The 19,213-nt window shown below is 34.1% G+C and overlaps 3 protein-coding genes and 1 non-coding gene across 6 annotated transcripts; 1 reads left to right on the top strand and 3 right to left on the bottom strand.

Moving 5' to 3' along the window:
* Window positions 1-2,174: 2,174 nt before the first annotated feature.
* LOC103312858 (uncharacterized) lies at window positions 2,175-3,438 on the top strand. Its single transcript, XR_010335413.1, has 4 exons — window positions 2,175-2,705; window positions 2,751-2,935; window positions 2,987-3,176; window positions 3,231-3,438. It is a non-coding gene; the product is annotated as an uncharacterized LOC103312858 (transcript).
* eIF2Bepsilon (eukaryotic translation initiation factor 2B subunit epsilon) lies at window positions 3,389-8,039 on the bottom strand. Of its 2 annotated transcripts, XM_967825.4 has the most exons (10): window positions 7,862-8,037; window positions 7,692-7,816; window positions 7,453-7,644; window positions 7,222-7,399; window positions 6,923-7,167; window positions 4,343-4,704; window positions 4,092-4,295; window positions 3,927-4,045; window positions 3,707-3,871; window positions 3,389-3,660 (listed from the first exon to the last, which is right to left on the bottom strand). In XM_967825.4, exons 1-10 carry the CDS (start codon window positions 7,955-7,957, stop codon window positions 3,454-3,456), a joined length of 1,893 nt encoding a protein of 630 aa, XP_972918.1. In that variant the 5' UTR covers window positions 7,958-8,037; the 3' UTR covers window positions 3,389-3,453. The 2 variants fall into 2 exon arrangements, with proteins under 2 accessions (XP_972918.1, XP_008192840.1); XM_008194618.3 differs by lacking the exon at window positions 3,927-4,045 and having other exon boundaries at window positions 3,520-3,660; window positions 7,862-8,039.
* Window positions 8,040-8,225: 186 nt separating this feature from the next.
* LOC661632 (zinc finger protein 501) lies at window positions 8,226-10,030 on the bottom strand. Of its 2 annotated transcripts, XM_008194616.3 has the most exons (5): window positions 9,771-10,029; window positions 9,296-9,722; window positions 9,060-9,244; window positions 8,573-9,014; window positions 8,226-8,524 (listed from the first exon to the last, which is right to left on the bottom strand). In XM_008194616.3, exons 1-5 carry the CDS (start codon window positions 9,912-9,914, stop codon window positions 8,244-8,246), a joined length of 1,479 nt encoding a protein of 492 aa, XP_008192838.1. In that variant the 5' UTR covers window positions 9,915-10,029; the 3' UTR covers window positions 8,226-8,243. The 2 variants fall into 2 exon arrangements, with proteins under 2 accessions (XP_008192838.1, XP_015834557.1); XM_015979071.2 differs by having other exon boundaries at window positions 8,573-9,244; window positions 9,771-10,030.
* Window positions 10,031-13,471: 3,441 nt separating this feature from the next.
* LOC661588 (arylsulfatase B) lies at window positions 13,472-18,997 on the bottom strand. The gene is made up of 4 exons (XM_015979070.2): window positions 18,821-18,997; window positions 18,372-18,531; window positions 17,871-18,097; window positions 13,472-15,078 (listed from the first exon to the last, which is right to left on the bottom strand). The coding sequence occupies exons 1-4, from the start codon at window positions 18,917-18,919 to the stop codon at window positions 13,618-13,620; spliced, it is 1,947 nt and encodes a 648-aa protein (XP_015834556.1). The 5' UTR covers window positions 18,920-18,997; the 3' UTR covers window positions 13,472-13,617.
* Window positions 18,998-19,213: the final 216 nt, after the last annotated feature.

Genomic DNA, 19,213 nt, shown 5'->3' with positions numbered 1-19,213 from the left:
AATAAAGGTTTAGTGTATCGGATTTTTTAAACTTTGTTTTATTTAGTTTCCACGCCAAGGAAATCCAACAAGAAGTAACAGCATGTATATCCACAAATGCACAAATTTATTTAAATATTTTAACATACCCACAGTAAAAATTTCATTCACTAGCTTAACCTTCACCTTTCTAAAAAATTTTGGAAGAACCTACCCCAAAATTAATTTCTGCATTTGCACCTGATATGACACCTATTAGCTGTTTCCAAACTATAAAAACTCCAATGTCGCATTTTCTCTCAAAATTAGCTGTTATAAATTATTCATGCACTTCAAAAAAATTATAACTAATGATGAAAGATCTAATCATTAATAACTATTTTACAACTTTATTAATATTATCTAAAAAAATAATTCAACAAAATGCGACGTTGGAGTTTTTATAGTTTTAAAACAGCTAATATAGTGGCGGTCAGCTCGATTTGCGTGTGCGTCATCAATTTCATTTTTTCATTACCAACACAAAGCTGTAAAAAAATTATCAAAAACAATGCAAATTTAAACAACTAAGGGGTATCTAAGGGTGGTATCCTTGAACATTAATTTACATGTGCACTTCGACAACACCGTCAAGTATCACGAATTTGTCAACCTGACACTGACAGTAAATTATAGACGTCGTCGCATGGTTGTCGAAAGTGTTATCGGTGTTAATCGCAAGTATTTTCTGTTCGTTTATTGTGTTTTGTGATTTGCGTTTCGTTAGGTTTTTGATTCTGCGTTTATTAGTTCTTGTTTTGTGAATCTGTATTTTTTGTAACAACTCATAATTTAAACACTTCGTAACCTCAAAAAATATTGATAGTTTGTCACCGCTATGCCCCTGCTATGTAAACGTAGTGACAGAAATGTCAGATGACGCACACGCAAATGGAGCTGAGCGCTACCATAACTTGGATTGCAAATGCAAACTGTAATTAAAATTAGATCAAGACGTAAATGAAACTTGTTTTTTGGGTTGCATCTTATTGATGTTTTCTTGTACTTTTAAGATCTCTAGAACTTTGCTACAGGGAGAAATTTTTATTTTATCTTTGAAAGCAAGTGAAATAACCAATATAATTTTAAGCTAAAGTTTCAAAAATTCAAATGCTGGAAAAACATATGTAAATGTGATCATTACGGACTTCAAAAAATTTATAAATAATGTAATTTATATTTTCAATGGGAGATTCAATTATTTATTAATAACCATTTTACAGTTTTATCAATCTTATTTAAAAAATAATTCGGTAAAATGCGACGTTGGCGTTTTTATAGATTTGAAATTGCTAATAAACACAGAAAAATAAACAAAAAATCATCACCCCTTTAATTTTTCAATAAATAATATAAAAGCCTAATGACCGAATGTTTTTAACATACTAAGATTAGATTTTTTTAGGGCACTTTTTATTAAATGTTATAGGAAGATTCTCGATACATTGTATTTTATATTCTGAAGTTCTTTTTAGGTTCAGAAATTTTTTAATACTTAAACATTCCCTGTTGTAGTTTTTTTTTGTTTTTAAAGAGTGTTTTTGTCAATGAGGTCCAATTATTTCACAAACATAGCGAAATCTACTTGTAAAAACATTATGAATAATGCACAAATAATAGTGTTTTATTTAAATAGTATACCTAAATTTGAATAGTAACATTTTTTGCCTAAAAAATGGCAACAGTTTCAACAGTCCATTCCCTCATCTTTTATGGTAATTTAAAAATAAAAAATAAATAAAAAATAAAGTGCATATTATCTGTGATATCCGTGCGTGTATAAATAAATTCTCATTTCGCACGAATAATAGAACAAAAAGTGGCAGTAAAAATTTATTAAAAAAACATTTAGCCTAAATACAAATAAATAAGTAATTAATACTTCAGTCAATGATGTAAATGAGTTTAAAAAATTATTTACGCCCCCCTATTTTCTTTATCGTGAGTCCCAGCACCGGGTGTCTCAATCCCAAAGGGGCTGTACAACTTAGTTGGAGTTCGCCCCAACACCTGCTTGGAAAACGTGTACGGGGTGTCACAATTCGGGGTCATGGGCCCCTCTTCCAAAATCTGACGTCTTCTGGTCGAAACTTTAAATTTCTGAGACCAATAAAATTACCAAAAAATTAAAAAAAAAACAAACTTGTATTTACCTGTGTAATAGAACCAAACGTGGTCCGAACTGTGTTCAAAGTTTTACTGAACCTTTCCGCACTGTTTCGCAAAATTTTTCGCGTATTTTCGTTAAAAGATAACACCGATAAAACACTTCTGTCTACCGGTTTGGTTTCATTTTTGTCACAATCCTCAAAATTACTTTGTAATCGGCGCCGACAAGTGTAACCAGTTGGGCGATCACCGCGGGCAGATTTTAATAACTCACTTGGCGGCATTTTTAATTAATTTTATAGAAATAACCGTATTTTAAAACCTGCTCAAACGTGACCGTTATTCGAATTTGACGTTTCGAGTTTAAATCAAACACCGCGCCAACATAACGAGCAAAAAACCCTGGGTTTTGACTTTTTGTCACTTTGAGGTTATGCAACTATTTATTCCCAAAAATGTGTTCCAAAATATTTCTTTTTGTATATTTATGATGTTTGTAATTTTGTCTTTAATTAGTTGTGTTTTAAAATGAATTCTAGTGACAACAAACTCGCAAAAACGAACGGACTGTGCCTGAGGTAAGCAATATTTATAAAATACGGTAAAAAAAGTAGATTTTTTAGTGTTAAAAATGAGAAACGCAGTGATTATCTCGAATGGGATGAGTATTTTATGGCCATGACGTTTTTGGAACTGAGACGAGGAGCTCCAGGTCATAACAACAATGCTGCAATTATTCTAAATCAGCGTAAAATAATAATAAGCATGGCCAACAGTTGTCTTGACACAAATAAACACGAGTTGCATAGTATGGTTTTTAGCCAAAAATCAATAAAAAAATTATTTCAATAAATTTTAGCTAGTCACGCTGAATATAAAGCCTTACAAAAAATTCAAGAGGGAAATGTTATGTACACAACTTCGTTTCCGTGTGACAAATGTGCCGAAGCTATTGCACAAGCTGGAATTAAAGAAATTGTTTTTTATCAAAACAATACTGACGATAATATAGCCAAAGAACTATGCGATAAATATGGAATTACTTATAGGTAAGTAATTATTAAACTAAAATCGCATTTGTTACGCATATTTGGGATTTTCAGGCAATTTAACACAAAAAAGAAAAGGATTGAGCTCGATTTTAGCCAATTTTGTGATGATTAAATAAAATAAATAACTAATCACAGTGGCCTATGATTTTGAAATTAAGTTGGCAACTGTCAAATTCACAGGTCACTGTGGTTAGAAATTTAATTTAAAATATTTTTTTAACGATTTTAATAAATACCTGGGGTCATGCCTAAAAATACACTTTTTTATTTTTTTTTAATCATCTTCGGATGAGGAAGCCTCTTCTGCCTCCTCCAGCCACTCAATGAACGGCTTGACTTGCCCATAAAACCGACTTTTCGTATCTAAACTTTTGGACCACTCCATTATCACATCCTCGGTGACAAAATCCTTATCATAGAACCATTTCATGGTGAACATGACCCATTTTTCGTTAACATTTTCGTTCGAAATTGCGACATCCTGAAAGTCGTGATTAAACCAAGCTCAACGACTTGGAAATAGTTACTTCAATTGCTTGCAAACAGTCCAGCATGGCCCCCTCATTGCGTATGTAATTCTTCAGGATCGGAGCAAAGAATGACAATAAACGCACAAACTGAGAGAAATACTGAGCTCCAATAGGAAATCTCAACGACATAATTAAAATAGCTTTGATGACGTTGAAATTTACCTAAAAATTGGACCATCAAAAAAAATTTAGAATTGAGCTTTTGAAAATCAATTACCTCCTTAACTGTGACGTTATAAGCATAACGTGAGGAATTTATTTCGAGAATTAAATTCTCGCAACGTAATTCATCTTCAAAACCTCGTGTTAAGCTGTCTATCACTTCAGTGAAGAACACTAGAAGAAGGTGAGTGAGACTAAGACAGGGGGTTTTGAGGCTTACATTTTGTATCGTCGGGGACTGGGGATTGAGTATAACTCAATTCTTCATCTTCACTGTCTGTGAAAGCTTCATCTTCTGATTCTTCAACAGGGGAATCCCCGATATGTAGCTGCGATAATTTCCGAGATAACGCACCCAAATCGTCATCGTCGGTCTCAAGTTTCAGCCTAAATGCTTTTTTGCCTAATTTGTCTTTCTCCTCGCCTTAAAATAAATAATTCAGTCGGGGAAAGCCACAGGAAAAAACGTACAATTTTCTGGTTGAGTTGATTGGACGAGACTATTTTCAATAAATTGTTCGTTTTCGATTACCACGTCTTTTCCGATAATACTTGAAGCAGTGATCCGACTATTTGCTTTAATGTGGCAGTTTGGTCCTATTACGCTATGAGTGATTATAACATTGTCCGCAATTTTCGTATTAGAGAGAATAAAACTGTGCTCAATTTGTACATTTTTGCCTATTGTTACGTTATCGCCTATAATACTATTTGCAATTTTTTTGTTGTCATTTAGTACGACTTTGTCGCCTGTTACGACACCGTTTTTCAAGTTGTGGGCTTTCAAAGCCGGAGGTTGTAACGGGTAAATCCATTTGTTTTGTAGTTCGTGGCTAAAAATTTATTGCTGTACGTCAACAATTACGAATTACACAGAAATCAGCTTTTGGTATTATTAAACACTTTATAGGATTATAGGACAAAGTGAGTTGAAAATAACGCATAAAATTTACATCTCTGTTATGGGTCAGTTTCAAAAAAAAAAATCAATTTTGACACCATAGCAACATTTATGATGTCATTGGTTTTTGAGTAATGACGTCAATTTTATTTATTTTTAATAGTAAGAAATAATACAGCCATTCCAGAAAAAATACAAACTGACACCGAAATTTCCAAAATAATTTTAGTATTTAAAGCTTCTTTCAAAATACACGATTCGATTTATATTTATGTATTTTGCGACGAGAGTTTTTTTGTTATGGATTTAAAATGGGAGAGGATAATAATATAAATTGAAGTAATTCAGTGGGTTCTAAAATTTACATACCTTGTAGGCGATAACATAAAATACTGTTGACAGCTGAAGTACAACAACAGTTGTGAATAATTTTTGAGTGTTTTTCTAGTTTCTGGAAGTTTAGAAAATGAAAATCGGTAAGTAAATTGAATAGTAATATTACTTTTATATCTTCGTATATTTTGATGTCTCGTTCATTATTAGAAGCATATAAATGTTCTTATTTCTTACGTCGTTAAACAAAACCAATAATTTTTAATTTCCACTGTGTAACTTTGATATTGTTGAAGTTTTTAATAATTAAAACCTGCCTGAATAATTTTTTTAGAGCTATTTTTACACACATGATTCTTTTGTTGCGTCCGTCATGTGTAAACAGAAAGTAAATTAATCAGAAGTCGTTACCTTGTATTTCAAATTTCACAAACGTATGAAAGTCACAAACAGTTGGACTGGTACTAAGCTCCTGTAAAGAAAAATTTACTTCTGCTGATAATGTTCATAAAAACTAAAAATAAAATCAAAAAATTTCTGTAGTGTTCCGTACATTAATATGGAATGGCTTAATAAAAAAAATTAAATCTATTTTTTATAATCTCACGCAAAAGGTCTAATATTTTTGCTATTACCTTATTTTGTAAGAGGCGACCGCTTTTATTATTATTTATAATTAACCCTTTTTAACTTCTTTTTTCTTTATTTATTATTTTCTTTTTTTTTGATTTTTTTGTACCTACCAGAAAAATAAAGGAGCATACTATAAAAAACTCAACATAAAAATGTCAGTTCTTATTAAAAAAAACGTAACTTCTCAAAGAATAGTGACGTCATAAATTACGAGGTAAAATGAAAGTGTAGTATTTATAAAAAAACCTGTTTGACGATTTTATTTAATTTTTTTTGAATAAGCCGTAGCAAGGTGTGAAATTTTATGCTTCACCGTAAACTCACTCTGTATGTTTCTCTTTGCATCTGTTTTTTTTTCAGAATTTTCTACAGTTCCTTATAATTAAAATTAATTAATGAATTAAGTCGCACAAAAATATTATTTCTTGTTATTTTAAAGCAAGCAATGCTTAAATGTTATTTTGGGCAAAAAACTGGTAAAAAAATACTACTGATCCCATAATAAACGTATTTAGGTGAGAGCGAATAACATTACAAATCAATTTCAATTAATTAATATTTTTAATTACTAATTAATATTAATCACAAGAAAAATTCTCAAAAAAACACTGCATATTGAACAATATAATTTAAAACCACAGTTAATACCAAATTCTGAATACTGTGCGTCTATTAATTTTTGAAATATAATAGCTGTTTCAGAACTATAAAAACGCCAACTTTGACCGAATTATTTTTTTAAGAAGATTGATAAAATTGTAAAATAGTTATTAATGATTAGATCTCTCATTGAAAGTATAGACTACATTAGCTATTATTCTTTATAAGTACAGAAATAATTTATATTATAACAGCTAATTTTAAGAAAAAATGCGACGTTGGCGTTTTTATAGTTTTAAAACAGCTAGTAGTAAAAAATACTTTTAGCAAATTCGCTCTATTTTAAATACGGAAAACTAAAAGTATGAGGTGAAACGAGTTAGAACGAGCTAACTTGTTTTTCGTTAATTTAAACTTAACGCAAAAATGTGTGAATTTTGGGCATTAATAACTTTTCCAAACGTTTTCCTATTTTTTATTCGAATAATCTAAATCAGCTCGGATGTGGTGAATTAATTACTTTTTTAATACTTTCATACTGCACCTATCACCTCATATTTTAATCCTCTGTATTGAAAAAATACCTTATTGCTTGATACATCCGCCAGTTGGTAATAGCCCCTCCAAAGTGACTGCCTTTCGTCACGTGACAATACACCGTACTCCCGAGGATTTCCTCATTCATTAGTAAACCCTTGACAAAATCGTCTTTAGACTGAAAGTCAAAATTGTCGGAAAAGAGAGGCAAAACTGACGGAGAACAAATTGCAATATGTGTGTCTTTGAGGTTGTGATGTAGCGACACGTTTGAATTTTCCAGAAAAATTTCCTGTAATTATAATTTTTAGAAAAAAAAAAAAAATTTGGACAAGTTAGGACGTACTAAAGGAAATTCAATTTTTCTGTCTCTGCTTTGCCCCAATTTTCTATGAAATAAAACCCGATTGTTATTATTGACAGCAACGACGACTTCTTCGTTCAAGTCGCGCCCCATTTGCCCAATCCCCGCCTCCTGGTAAATTACAGTCATAGCAGCCCCCTTGTCCTTATTAGCAACCTCACTGCAAGCACAAATTATAGGGAAAAGTACCTAACACAAGTCTAACACCTTTACTTATGTTTCTTAACAATTGGCAACAATTTAATATTGGATAAAGTCCCGGGTTCCAACAAAACAAAATTCCCTCTCAAAATCCCCTTCCTGTCCAAATCCCTCAAACAATCGCCAAACGAGTGGCAACTTTCCGATACGATAACATTGACTTTCATCGTGAGACTCCATCCTGCCTTGTCTTTAACACTCTGACTGAAAACACAAGAATTAAGAGAGCACAGACTGGGGCGTATCCCTACTTTATGTGGGCTTTTATAGCGTCTGTGTGTGAACAACAGAACAAAAAGGTCTCTTCTATGCCTCCCAGAGACAGAAACTCCAAAGTATAATCAATCAAAGGTCTGTTAATTAGAGGGAAAAGTGCCTAAAGAAAAAAATCAACGATTGCATCATCTTTCTTTTAGCGTACCAGAGGGATGTCGGACGAAAGTGGCAAAAACTCATCTCCAAAAGTATCAGCAACAACCACGGCTTGAATAATATCGTCTTTGCTCTTAATCGACATTTTTAATTAAAAATTTTGATTTTTTAGGTTAGCACCAGTCACAAACTCGACTGACAACAAGTGACGCAAGAGGGCGCACTTTTTTTAGCGATTTGTTTGCATTTTCGGAGCAGAGCTCGAAACCCTATCGCCTGGTGTTACCAAAATATTTTTCTGCGGCTTTTTCACATTACATTGATCAAAATTCAAAATTTTGGCGATTTGTTAATTACCGACGCCGCCACCAGGGGGCGCGTGATCGGGGGGCTTCCCTAAATAAATATTCCAGTCGTTTTCAGTGATTTATTTACGTAACAGTATTTACATCAATGTAAACATCATGCGTGCGTCTATGTGCGGCCAATTGTCCCGACTGGGTGTACCTATTGCCGCACACCCCGCAAATGTACGGTCTTTCCCCCGTGTGTATCCTCATGTGACACTTAAGGGTCCTCAAGTCGCCAAAAGCCTTGCTACAAACGGCGCAAAAGTGGTTTTTGACCCCCAGATGTGTCCTTTTATGCGCCGCTAAGTTACTCGAAGTGTGGTATTTTTTCGGGCACAAGTCACAACTGTAGGGTTTTTCCCCTAAAAAAACCCGAATTGTTATTAGTCAAACCACAGTTGGGGATTTACCAGTGTGTGACCTCATATGTATCTGTAAATCAGCGGCCCGCCCTGTGCGTTTACCACAAACCGAACACTGGAATTTCTTCTCCCCTGTGTGTGTCCTCATGTGTGCTACTAAAGCACACCGACTGATAAAAGCCTTACTGCAACATTCGCACTTGTAGGGCCGTTCTTGCGTGTGCGTCCTTTTGTGAATCGTTAAGTACGAGGACGTCGCAAAGGCGGCCTTGCACATAGTGCAAGCGTACGGTTTTTCCCCGGTGTGGACCCTTTTATGCGCCTTAAGCACGAAAGAATGTGCGAATTTTTTCCCACAAGTGTTGCATTCGTATTTGCGTTCGCCGGTGTGGATTTTGTTGTGGGCTATGAGCCCGTGTGGGTCTGTAAATCTCTTACCACACTTGTTACAAATAACCGGTTTTTCCCCGGTGTGTGTCCGCATGTGAATCTTGAATGGGCGCGTTATGGGGGAAGTACCGAAGGTGCTACTTACGTTAAGGTGGCCCGGTTCGAAAAACCGCTTCCCGCAGGTGATACACAAGTGTTTGCGTTCGCCGCCATGTGTTCGCATGTGTTTAGTCAAGCTTGACGATAATGCGAATGATTTGTCGCATTTTGAGCAAGAAAAGGGTTTGTAATTGGTGTGGGTGCGCACGTGATGTTTGAATTGTGTAACCACTAGAAAAAATTAATTGGGTTTTTTGTATCAAACGTGATACATTCACTCACGATTAAACTCTTTATTACAAATTTCACACTTCAGTTTTTGGTTTTTTTCGTGTTTTAGTAAATGGGTTTTTAGAGTGGATTCAAGTTTGAAAGAACGCTCGCATTTGGGGCATTTCAGGGGGTCCGTTGTAACTGGATTATCGATTTGCAAGTCGCTATTTACAATTTGGGGCTCATTTATGCTCACTGTTATGATTTTGTCGCGATTGTCTAACACAGAGTCATTCTTGAATTCAATAATAGTGGAAATGTTGTCACCTAATACTGTTACAGTTTTGTACTCGCCGTAAATCTCCGGCGTAGTGTACAGAGCTTTCCTCAGTTGGGACTCTGCCTTCTGGCATTGCTCTTTAAAACTTATAAATAAATTTAAAGTGAAAATGCAGTCGTTACATATAAAACCGGGCAAACCGTCGTCCCTTCTAACCTAAAATTGATTATTTCATTGCCTGTTTATTTCTAAATGGTTGTTTACATTTATTTCAGCTAAATTTGTAAGAATCACATCAAGAGAATTATCAAATAGAGAACACAAATCTTCCTTATTTTTTTCTGAAAGACATGTCCGGCAAATTTTATTGAAATCTGTTACAAATTTCACAGAATCTGGGTCTGACATGATCTTACTTCAAATGAAACCCAACTTTCGCTATTTTAAGCTGAATAAGCCCCCATTTAAGACACATAAACAAAGGTGGGTCACAGCTGTCACAAAACTGTTGGTCACATGGATGTATTATTGGTTGCATATAATAAACCTAAAATAAAATTTAGACAATTATAAAAATAATATCTTATCTTCAAAAAATCATGCATTGATATCCAGACAAAATATTTTTGCCTAATAATATAAATAAATACTTATAATAATTTTTTAGTCTAAAGGGTTGGTGGTGCTGTTGTCGGGGTTGTTCAGTTTCATTTCAACTGTGCTTTCAGCTATTTCCACAGTTTTATAATCATGAGAGTAATTAAAGTTTACGTTTAGTGCTTCTTTTGCAGAAATACCCAAACAAGTTATTTATATTTTAAAACAAAGGCTCTTCGAGAAAGTAAATAACAAAAAAGCTTTTGGTTTTAAGGGTTGGTAGTAGTGTAATTTTGCTCGGGTCGCGTCAGGTTTTTTATTTTCCGTCCGTTTGTGTTAAAAAATTGTGAAAAACTCAAAGAAAGTGGTGAAATAGTTATTAATAATAGGTACGAGTTATATAAGAGTTTAAACACAAGCTTATAAAGTTCGAGGTTCGAGAGGGCTGTCGTTATGCAGCCAGCGTATGTCAGTATGCAGGTAAGCAAACCCCTTAAACCAGTAGTTCACAAAATTTTAACCGAGAAGATTTTATTATTTTTCTTCCAACCGTTCAGAGAAGAATAACAAAACGCCTTAAGCCTTTATGGTTTACCTAAGAGTAAACAATTTTTTGTTAATATTTAGCTTCTTCCAGAGAATTTTACGGTTTATTTTACTTATTATCTGTTTCAGAACTATGTAAATGCCAATGTCGCATTTTACCAAATAATTTTTTTAATGAGGTTGATAAAAATGTAAATTACTTTGGGTTCACTTTGATAAAAACTATTTTTGGTGGAACTGACTAACTTGTTACTATAACAACTCATATAAAAGTTAATGCCAAGAGTACCTAATTTCCACCACAATGGTTTTTATGAAAGTGAACCGAATTGTAGTTATTAATGATTAGATCTCTCATTGAAACTACAATGTGTGTTTCAATGATTCAACTTTGAAATTGGTTAACATTTAAAAAAATTGAATCCTCTGTCAATAAATGTCAAATCTGTCAGTTATGAAAAAAAATTGGTAAAATGCAATTAAATTGTTACACTGTACAAGAAAACACTTTCATTATAGAATCTTATTTCTGAATTTAAAACTTAATAAATGGAGAACGGTAATATTCGATGTCTAAATCCCTATCATTAGTTCTATGAAGCGGAATTTTCTGATTTTACATGAGAAATTTACAGACGACTAGATGAGAATCATTTAAAAATACATTGTATAAATTACATTACCTATAATTTTTTGTGGTGCATATTTATGCCGTTTATGGCATTCACATAGTTTTTAAACCATCCTATTGTTTTTTCAAACACTTGAATTTTTGAAACTTTTTACTCGCTGGTCCAAAGTTCTAGAGGTCTTAAAAGTGCAAGAAAACATTAATAGAATACATTTGACAAGTTTTGATGACTTTTCTAATTTTTGTCGAGATTTTGGTTGATTTATAGTTTCTCATATACCTTTCCGGAGCATTTATCTGGTGATAACTCCGGAACTATTAGAAGTAACCCCATTAAACTTATTATCTTTGGTTCTTAAATGATTTAATTATCTTTTTTTTAAAAGATCATTATTTTCTGGCTAATAGTAGTTTTCGAAGAAAGTGCTAACAAATGCATAAATAGATTATATTTATGCGTTGATAACTTAAAGACTATTATGAATTGTGCAATTTGCTTGACGCTAATCGATTCTCGGTGCATTTTATTTATTCTACATGGTTTATATCAAAATAGTTCCATTTTTTTAAAAAGTTTTGATGTAAATAAAAAAATTTAAAAAAAAGGAAAAATTTTTAAACACTGAAATGACCGATTTTGAAATTGGCCTACAATCGATTGAAAATAAAACATCTATTTTTATAGATTTTGATGGCGCTTTTTACGATGGAATAAGAGTATTATTTCTCCTAGTCTATTTTCGTCATAATCGTCGTTTGAAAATTGCAATTTTTTTTTTGAGATATCACGAGATATCACTTTGAAACCCAGTAGAAAAAGCAAAATGATTTTAGTAGTAATAATAAAACTAAAATAAATTTTTTGAGACAACCCATGTAAACATTAGTCTTTTTCTATTTCCTAGAATTTATATTATTATTGTAATTTTTTAAATAAATAAAGTTCTTAATTTAACTATAAAATTATTACACTAAGTGAATCCTGCCAGCAGATCAAACCCTGGTATCACAATTACAAATTTTTACTTGGTTGGTTAAATAATCGGTCTTTTTTATTTAAACGCAAACTATACGCCTGATTTATTAGAAAATGGTATAATTTGCTAACAAGGAGATCACTTACCAGTAGCCGACCTTTTTTAAGCGCATTAATTACAGTCTCGCAATAAATTTGACAAAAACTGATGCCTACATTCAATATCGCAACAATTCCAACGCAGTTTTTTACAAACTTACTCCAATAATTACATTTCACATTTAAATTTAAAATTACGAAGCCACAAGTAATAGATAAAAATAATTTTTAAAGTTAAAACGTAAAAGAGCGTTTAATTCAAAATCTGACTGCTATTCTTTTTCGCTAATTTCGTAACAATTACCTATCTGAAATGGATACGCGTAGTTATTAGAATAAAATTCAGAATTAGACTTTTTAGACGAAAATAATTTTTTTAATTTTTGTTTTTGTCTGTAAATAAAAAAATACCAGAAAATATGAGATATGCCTTTCCAATGTACAGTCAGGCGTGTAAAATGTAAAGAATTTTTATTTAATTAAAAATCGCGATTTTCTTAAATGCGCGAAAAGCATCAAGGTCGCCGGGCCACAAATAAACTTAAACTTGAGACAATTTTTTTACATTATTTTTACACCGAACATCTCGGAAAAAAACTGCGCGACATCTTAATTAATTAATTAATCAATTTAAAGTAAGTAAGGAATCGTAGAAAAATTCTAAAACACATCATTGTGTTCAGAGCAACATATTTAATAGGAAACGTTTATTTTTCATTTTTGTGTGGTTATTACTGTTATTAGTGTCTATAGTGAAAATATATTTTTATGCAGGTAAACCCCTCATAAACTGTCTCTGGCTGCGCCACTGTTGAAGCATATGCGATTTTGTAGAGTTTTCAAAGGTACATTTAATGAGACATAACATTTTTCCAATACTTTCAATTTATATTATATTTATATTATATTATATAAAACCTGAACCTGCTTCGGTGAAAGAGGCATATTGAATTTTTCAATAAAAAAATTATAACCCTTTAAGTCCTAGAGCATGTTAATTTGGGAATATACGAAACGAACCGCAAATAAAATCAGAGTTTACTTTTTTGCATGTTTTGCGCCATTTGAAACAATTCCTTTGACCAGATGAGCAAGTAAAAGGCGATTTTTTTTTAATAAATTTATTTTCATTCTAAATTAAAATAAATATTTACAATAATTTAACCCTACTTGCTTGTGGACATTTCTATAAGAAACCCCCAAAGCTCTTTGATCACAATCGAAACAAGAACGAGCTTTTCTCTCGAAAAGCCGCTTGTTTCCTATTCCACCGTCCTAAACTCATTTCTGATACTCTCCCTATTTTGCAATTCCCTGTCTTCGAAAATTTGTGGTTTCGGCGCCATCGTCATCATTTGCTCCATGGGATCGTCGAAAAACGCTTTCCCGGCCTTTTTCTTATCCAAAGAACTCTTCACTGTGATAGTCACCAGGATAATTATAACGACAACAAAGGCAACAACCGCTGCGGAAATTAAGCCAATCGCCAGCGGTGACAACGTATTGAAGTAAATTTTCTGCTTTTTCACGTCTTCGTAGTCTTGCCAATTGACCCAAGTGTTGTTCCACTTGGCGGGGTCCGCATTAGGGTCTCTTGGGACGTTTCTGATGGGTAGAGCCGTTTGTTTGAATCGGGCTAATGCCATTTCCATGTTCAGGACAATCATGGGACGTTCGGCCGCTAAATTGATTTGTTCGCAGGGATCTTCCTTGATGTTAAAGAGACAAGGGGACTCGACTGCGTTACATTTCTTACTTTCGGGGATTTCCTCAAAATTGACTCGCGGACACTTGACTTCGGCTGCGCCCCGAAGGGTCTTGATCGTCTCACTGTCGAGCAGTTTGTGTGTGAAATTAGTGTCACCTTGGTGTTTTTCCTTGATTTGTTGGTAGGTTGTAAGACCGGCAAGTGTCGAGCCGGTCTGTGAGGCCAAAACGGCGCTATCATCGTAAGTGTAAAGGGGGTCACGACCTGAAGACCCATACCAACCATCACTTTTACCATTTGTGGTGGATCCGTAGAGATACTTCCAATTCCCGACTCTAAGTGCCCCATAATTGTAAATTTCGTCAATGTTGTGTAAGAGTTCAGTCCGGGGGCTGTCTTTCCCTTCGGAAATGGAGGCCCACATGTCAACCCCGTCCATTTTCGGTAGTTCGGTCTTATTGAGCCCTGCAGCTGTGTAGAAAGTCGGTAACCAGTCCGAAATGTGCATCAGACTGTTCGAGACACGTTGCGGTTTCTTGATAAGGGGGCTCCAGATCGCCGCCACGCACCTCATGGCCCCTTCCCAAGCCGAGTTCTTGTTGCCCCGCAAAGGATAATTCGAGCCGTGATTGGCGTGGATTCCATCGGGCTTTGCCCCGTTGTCTGACATGAACACAATAATCGAATTTTCCAGCATGTGTTTGTCCCTCAAAGCGGCTATCACACTGCCCACACTCTTGTCCAACATGGAGACCATGGCGGCGTAAATTCGACGTTCGGGGTCTGCGATGTGTCCGAATTTCGCGATTTCTTCGTCGGGGGCTTGCAGAGGGTCGTCGTCGTTGCCCGAGTGTGGGGCCAAGTGGGCGAGGTACATGAACATGGGGTTTTCGGTGTTGTGCTCGCGGATTAGACGGACGGCTTCGTCGGTGAAGAGAGTCGTGGAGTACTTGCCCTGGGCGCTCCAGTCTACGGTCATGTTACGTCGCATGTCGTAACCGTGCTCAGGTGTAAACTGCAAAAGGAAATTGTGGATTGAAAGACAAACAGAAAGCGAGTGGAGATGTGCAAAAGTGGACTTTCCGACTTTCTAGTGGATCAGACAGGAATTGAGAAATTTGTATTCGGTTGAAATTTGCTGTTTTTTTATTGTCACAGTCGAAATGGAAACAAAGACATTATATGGGCACTTTTTTACGATGATTTTAATAATGTTGTCAACGATTTTTTTAGCCATTCGTTTAGCTGCAATAACATAAAGTTGTATTTTTTTAAATAGGAATCATAGTTAGCTATGGCATGTCCGAAAAGTATATTTTTTCTGAACTGAAAACAATATAAGTTTGAAAATATACAAAATATTTAATAGCAGTTGGCCATGGAAAAATTATTTCACATAAAATGTGTAAATAATCCAGAAGTTTATGAACGATTAGGTAGGTATAAAAGTAAAAAATGTGAAATTATAAAAATAAGCTATGTTAAAGTTATTTTCAATTAAACAAACATAAGATGGTTGATGATTTTAATTACTTAAAAATGTGCAAAAAATTTATAGCCAAGTGTCACCACCTCGAGATAATACTTTTTTTATTGGTAATCTATTTTGTTTATTTAAAAAGCACGTTTTTTGAAGTGTCCATGGCAACTTCAATAACCCAAGAAAAGTGAAAATAAATGGCAACTTTTTTATTATTTTTTATTATAATGTAAAGAAGAAGACGGCAACCTTTAATGTTTTAAAATATCGCACAGGGGCAGTCAGGTCAGGTCAGGTCAGGTCAGGTCACCATAAAAGTGCATCAAGGTGTCTCTGAACTATAATGGAAATTTTCGGTCTTTTTGAATTAGCGGTGAATCGGATAATGATGAAAATCCCGAAGAATTTTAACATCGCAACATCATCTAATGAATTATGTTGCACAAATAATTGGAAAGACAGCATAAAGCTTATTATTTACATTTTTATTAATAACTCGATAACGAAAGATAATTGGGAAATTTTTTACTTTTAACTTTCGATTTGTATTAGTCCCCTGAATCATATTCCCAAAACACGGGCGTCAATTTTGAGACACTCTGTATAATAAAGTAGGCTTTAATATTTTTTAACTTGTATGAAACCACAGATTGTCGTAATTAATCAAGCTGAAAAGTTAAATAATAACATTTTGAGCTGTAATGTTTATTTAGAATACATTTTTTCTTTCAGTTTGCACTCGTTTCTCAATCACAAAGAAAAAAAACGCTCACTCTTATTATAAATCCAAATGATCGCATGATACTTTTATACATATTTATACTTTTATACATAACTTTTCAAAAAGAATTGTAGAAAAACATTTTCTTTGCTTTTTAAATTGAGTTAAATATACCATTTTAAAAGTGCAGCAACATTTAGTAATGTTATAATGGTAATACTTTTGGTTAATATTTTTTAACGTGTAAAAATAGGTGTTCTTGTACGGCGATGCCATTTTTTGTTTTTAATTTATTAAAAGTCTTTATTAAATAGTGTTTTGTGTAGCCTATAGTTCTATCGAGCTGCTCCTAAGAGCCTATCCGCAACTTTTGACACACCCGATATATATTTCATTGGCCTTGGTGTTGGAATAAAAATACTGGTTTGGTTTTGGTATGCTAAAATATTTAAACAAGTTTATACAAAATTTATTTTGGATAAATTTTGGAAAAATCCAAAAAATGTTACAATACAAATTTGTATTTTTTTCAAATAAAATACCCTATATTTTGTGCATTTTTGGATATGTTATGGCTAATGTGCAAACTAGATGGTTAGTTTACAAACCAGCAAAAAATCTTTGCTAATTTACTTAACAGATAAAATAGCTGGATAGTTTATAAATTTTTCAAGAGATTCTCTGGCTAATATTAAAACCATACTCTCTCGTAACACAAAATATCCAATTCCTTAGCTATCTATTAGTTGACAAACTTACCAACTCGATGGTTAACTTAGTAAATAAATTTGGGTTATGAAATCTTGTTATTAATTTTTGATTATTTTTTTTAGTTTTCAGAATTTTTTTCTGAATTAAATAAAGCTGTGACTGCATTTTAAAAAATTTTCTCCCTTACAGCCCGAGTAGAATGTATCCTATAAATCGGTTTCAAAAATATTGTTTGAAACGGCTGTAAAACACTGCAGAAAATGGCTAAAATTCGACTCTTTTTAGCCCCCTTAATCATAATTAGAACATGTTTTTTAGGCAAGCCGTTCAGGATACATTCGTTTGGATATTATATTTGATAAAAAATAAGTTTCATCCGGTAAGCTGATGGGTCCAGGACGACCCTAATTCGGATATAAGACTATAAGGAATAAAACTACTTTAACAAATATTCGAAATTTAACGTTAAAATTTAATCATTTTTGACGTCAGTTCGCCACGAGGTTTGGAACAAGCTCTAACAATAATTACACAGTAGATAGTCGTAATAATAATAACTCTTATTATTTTTGTTTTGTTTGATAATTATGACAAAAATTCGTATAAATGACATAGTGCTTTTTTGAACTTTTAATAAATAAGTCAAATCACTCTGATTATTATTATTTTTGGAAAGCTATTTGGCAATTCTCAAAAATCGGTGTTACGGGCCTGCTGGCAGGGAATTCCCACTGCTTACTGGTGAGCCATCAATTTTCTTTCCTTCTTATTGGACTCATCAATAAACACAAAACCGGTTAGTAGTCTCATAATCTCGACCGCAAAACTTGACCGTAGTAGCAAAAATTTCCCGCATTCATTAACAATTTTCTCCGAAAGTCGGGATTTTACTTACCGTTGCGTGCACCGTATGTTTGTAGTAGTCCTGCAACCCTTGCCAGTACCCAAAATGCGAATCGAACCCCCTATAGGTCGGCGTATATTCCTTTCGGAAGAAGCCCAAATGCCATTTACCTATGGCATGTGTGGCATATCCATTCCTCTTGAGATATTGCGGTAAAATGGTCTCGTTTAGAGGCAGTCCCCACGGTTCAGGTTCAAGTATAACGAGATGTTGCATTCCTGAAAATGCGAATTATGAAGCGTGGCAACCTTACGATATGAAAAAAGTGATTTTTCGGATGAAGCAGTGGAATAATTTTGACCGCAACCTTGGCTAAGTTTCCTGTGAATTTTTTGTAAGTAATCAGATGGACCGGAGAAAAGCATTCTAGATAATTGCGAGCAAAGTCACCGAAACCTTGATATTGGAACCGCAAACCTTAAACTTGATAAAACCTTAGCTAATGAAGTGCTCGATTAAGTAATTTTTCTTCCGCTTTTTCTTGAAACTTACCGAGATGGATGGGGTACTTCCCAGTGAGGAAGGCAGAACGTGAGGGGGTGCACAAGGCCTGGGTGTAGTGGCTGTTGAGGATGACGCCGTTGTAGGCCAAAGCGTCGATATTAGGGGTTGGAATTTCGTTGCTTCCGTGAAAACCGACATCGTTGAACCCCTAATTAAAAAAAAATAAATGAGTTAAGGCGATTTTTTTCGACCTCCAGACGACGCTAGTTTACATACACGTGAAAATTCTAGTTCATTGACTTTTTTCGTAAATAATTTGTCATAATTACGCCGATTTGAATGTCAAGTGTTCCGATTGTAGTACTTTCAAGGCAACGAAATGAACTTGTTCTAATGAAAGAGAATGTGAAAAAAATCGCGAATTGTCACGCACTGTGATCCGGGACAATCCCTCGTAACTAGGTCGGTTTTAAACACCCTTAAAGCACAAAAATTACCATGTCGTCGGCCACAATCACAATAATGTTGGGTTTTTTGGTTTGAGCGAAACTTGCCACCACACTACCGAAGAAAATTATTTTGCACAGCCACCACATTTTGGGAGGGTAGTTGTTGGTCGGGCTTTTGCAATGTGTCTAAATGGTTAATCTTGCGGAAAAATTATTTTATACCTACCTTTGGCGGGAGTGGGGTTTCAAAATCACAATCACTCCGTGGTGCTGCTCCTACGTCATTGGAATCGCCGGAGAATAGAAAATTGGTTAACCGAAACCGACGTCAGATTCGCCAGATTCCGGAAAATTTGGCAATTTTGAAGATGCAAAGAGTGACGTCAATGACTTTCGCTTTTCACCCGATTTTGGCCGATTTGACGTCAAATGTTACATAAT

The sequence above is a fragment of the Tribolium castaneum genome, chromosome 9 (assembly GCF_031307605.1).
Source record: "Tribolium castaneum strain GA2 chromosome 9, icTriCast1.1, whole genome shotgun sequence".
Taxonomy (NCBI): domain Eukaryota; kingdom Metazoa; phylum Arthropoda; class Insecta; order Coleoptera; family Tenebrionidae; genus Tribolium; species Tribolium castaneum.
Note: the sequence above shows the minus strand (reverse complement) of the source record. Positions and strands in the feature narration are given on the sequence as shown.

Coding starts and splice junctions, on each gene's coding strand:
- eIF2Bepsilon (XM_967825.4), bottom strand. CDS start 7,957: ATGTCGATTAAGAGCAAAGACGATATTATTCAAGCCGTGGTTGTTGCT. Junction 7,817..7,861: donor TTTCGTCCGACATCCCTCTG/GTACGCTAAAAG, acceptor TTTTTTCTTTAG/GCACTTTTCCCTCTAATTAA. Junction 3,872..3,926: donor ATAACGTCACAGTTAAGGAG/GTAATTGATTTT, acceptor TCCAATTTTTAG/GTAAATTTCAACGTCATCAA.
- LOC661632 (XM_015979071.2), bottom strand. CDS start 9,914: ATGTCAGACCCAGATTCTGTGAAATTTGTAACAGATTTCAATAAAATT. Junction 9,723..9,770: donor CAAATTTAGCTGAAATAAAT/GTAAACAACCAT, acceptor AATCAATTTTAG/GTTAGAAGGGACGACGGTTT. Junction 9,245..9,295: donor TTGTAATAAAGAGTTTAATC/GTGAGTGAATGT, acceptor AATTTTTTCTAG/TGGTTACACAATTCAAACAT.
- LOC661588 (XM_015979070.2), bottom strand. CDS start 18,919: ATGTGGTGGCTGTGCAAAATAATTTTCTTCGGTAGTGTGGTGGCAAGT. Junction 18,532..18,820: donor TGATTGTGGCCGACGACATG/GTAATTTTTGTG, acceptor TTTTTTAATTAG/GGGTTCAACGATGTCGGTTT. Junction 18,098..18,371: donor GAAGTACCCCATCCATCTCG/GTAAGTTTCAAG, acceptor TCGCATTTTCAG/GAATGCAACATCTCGTTATA.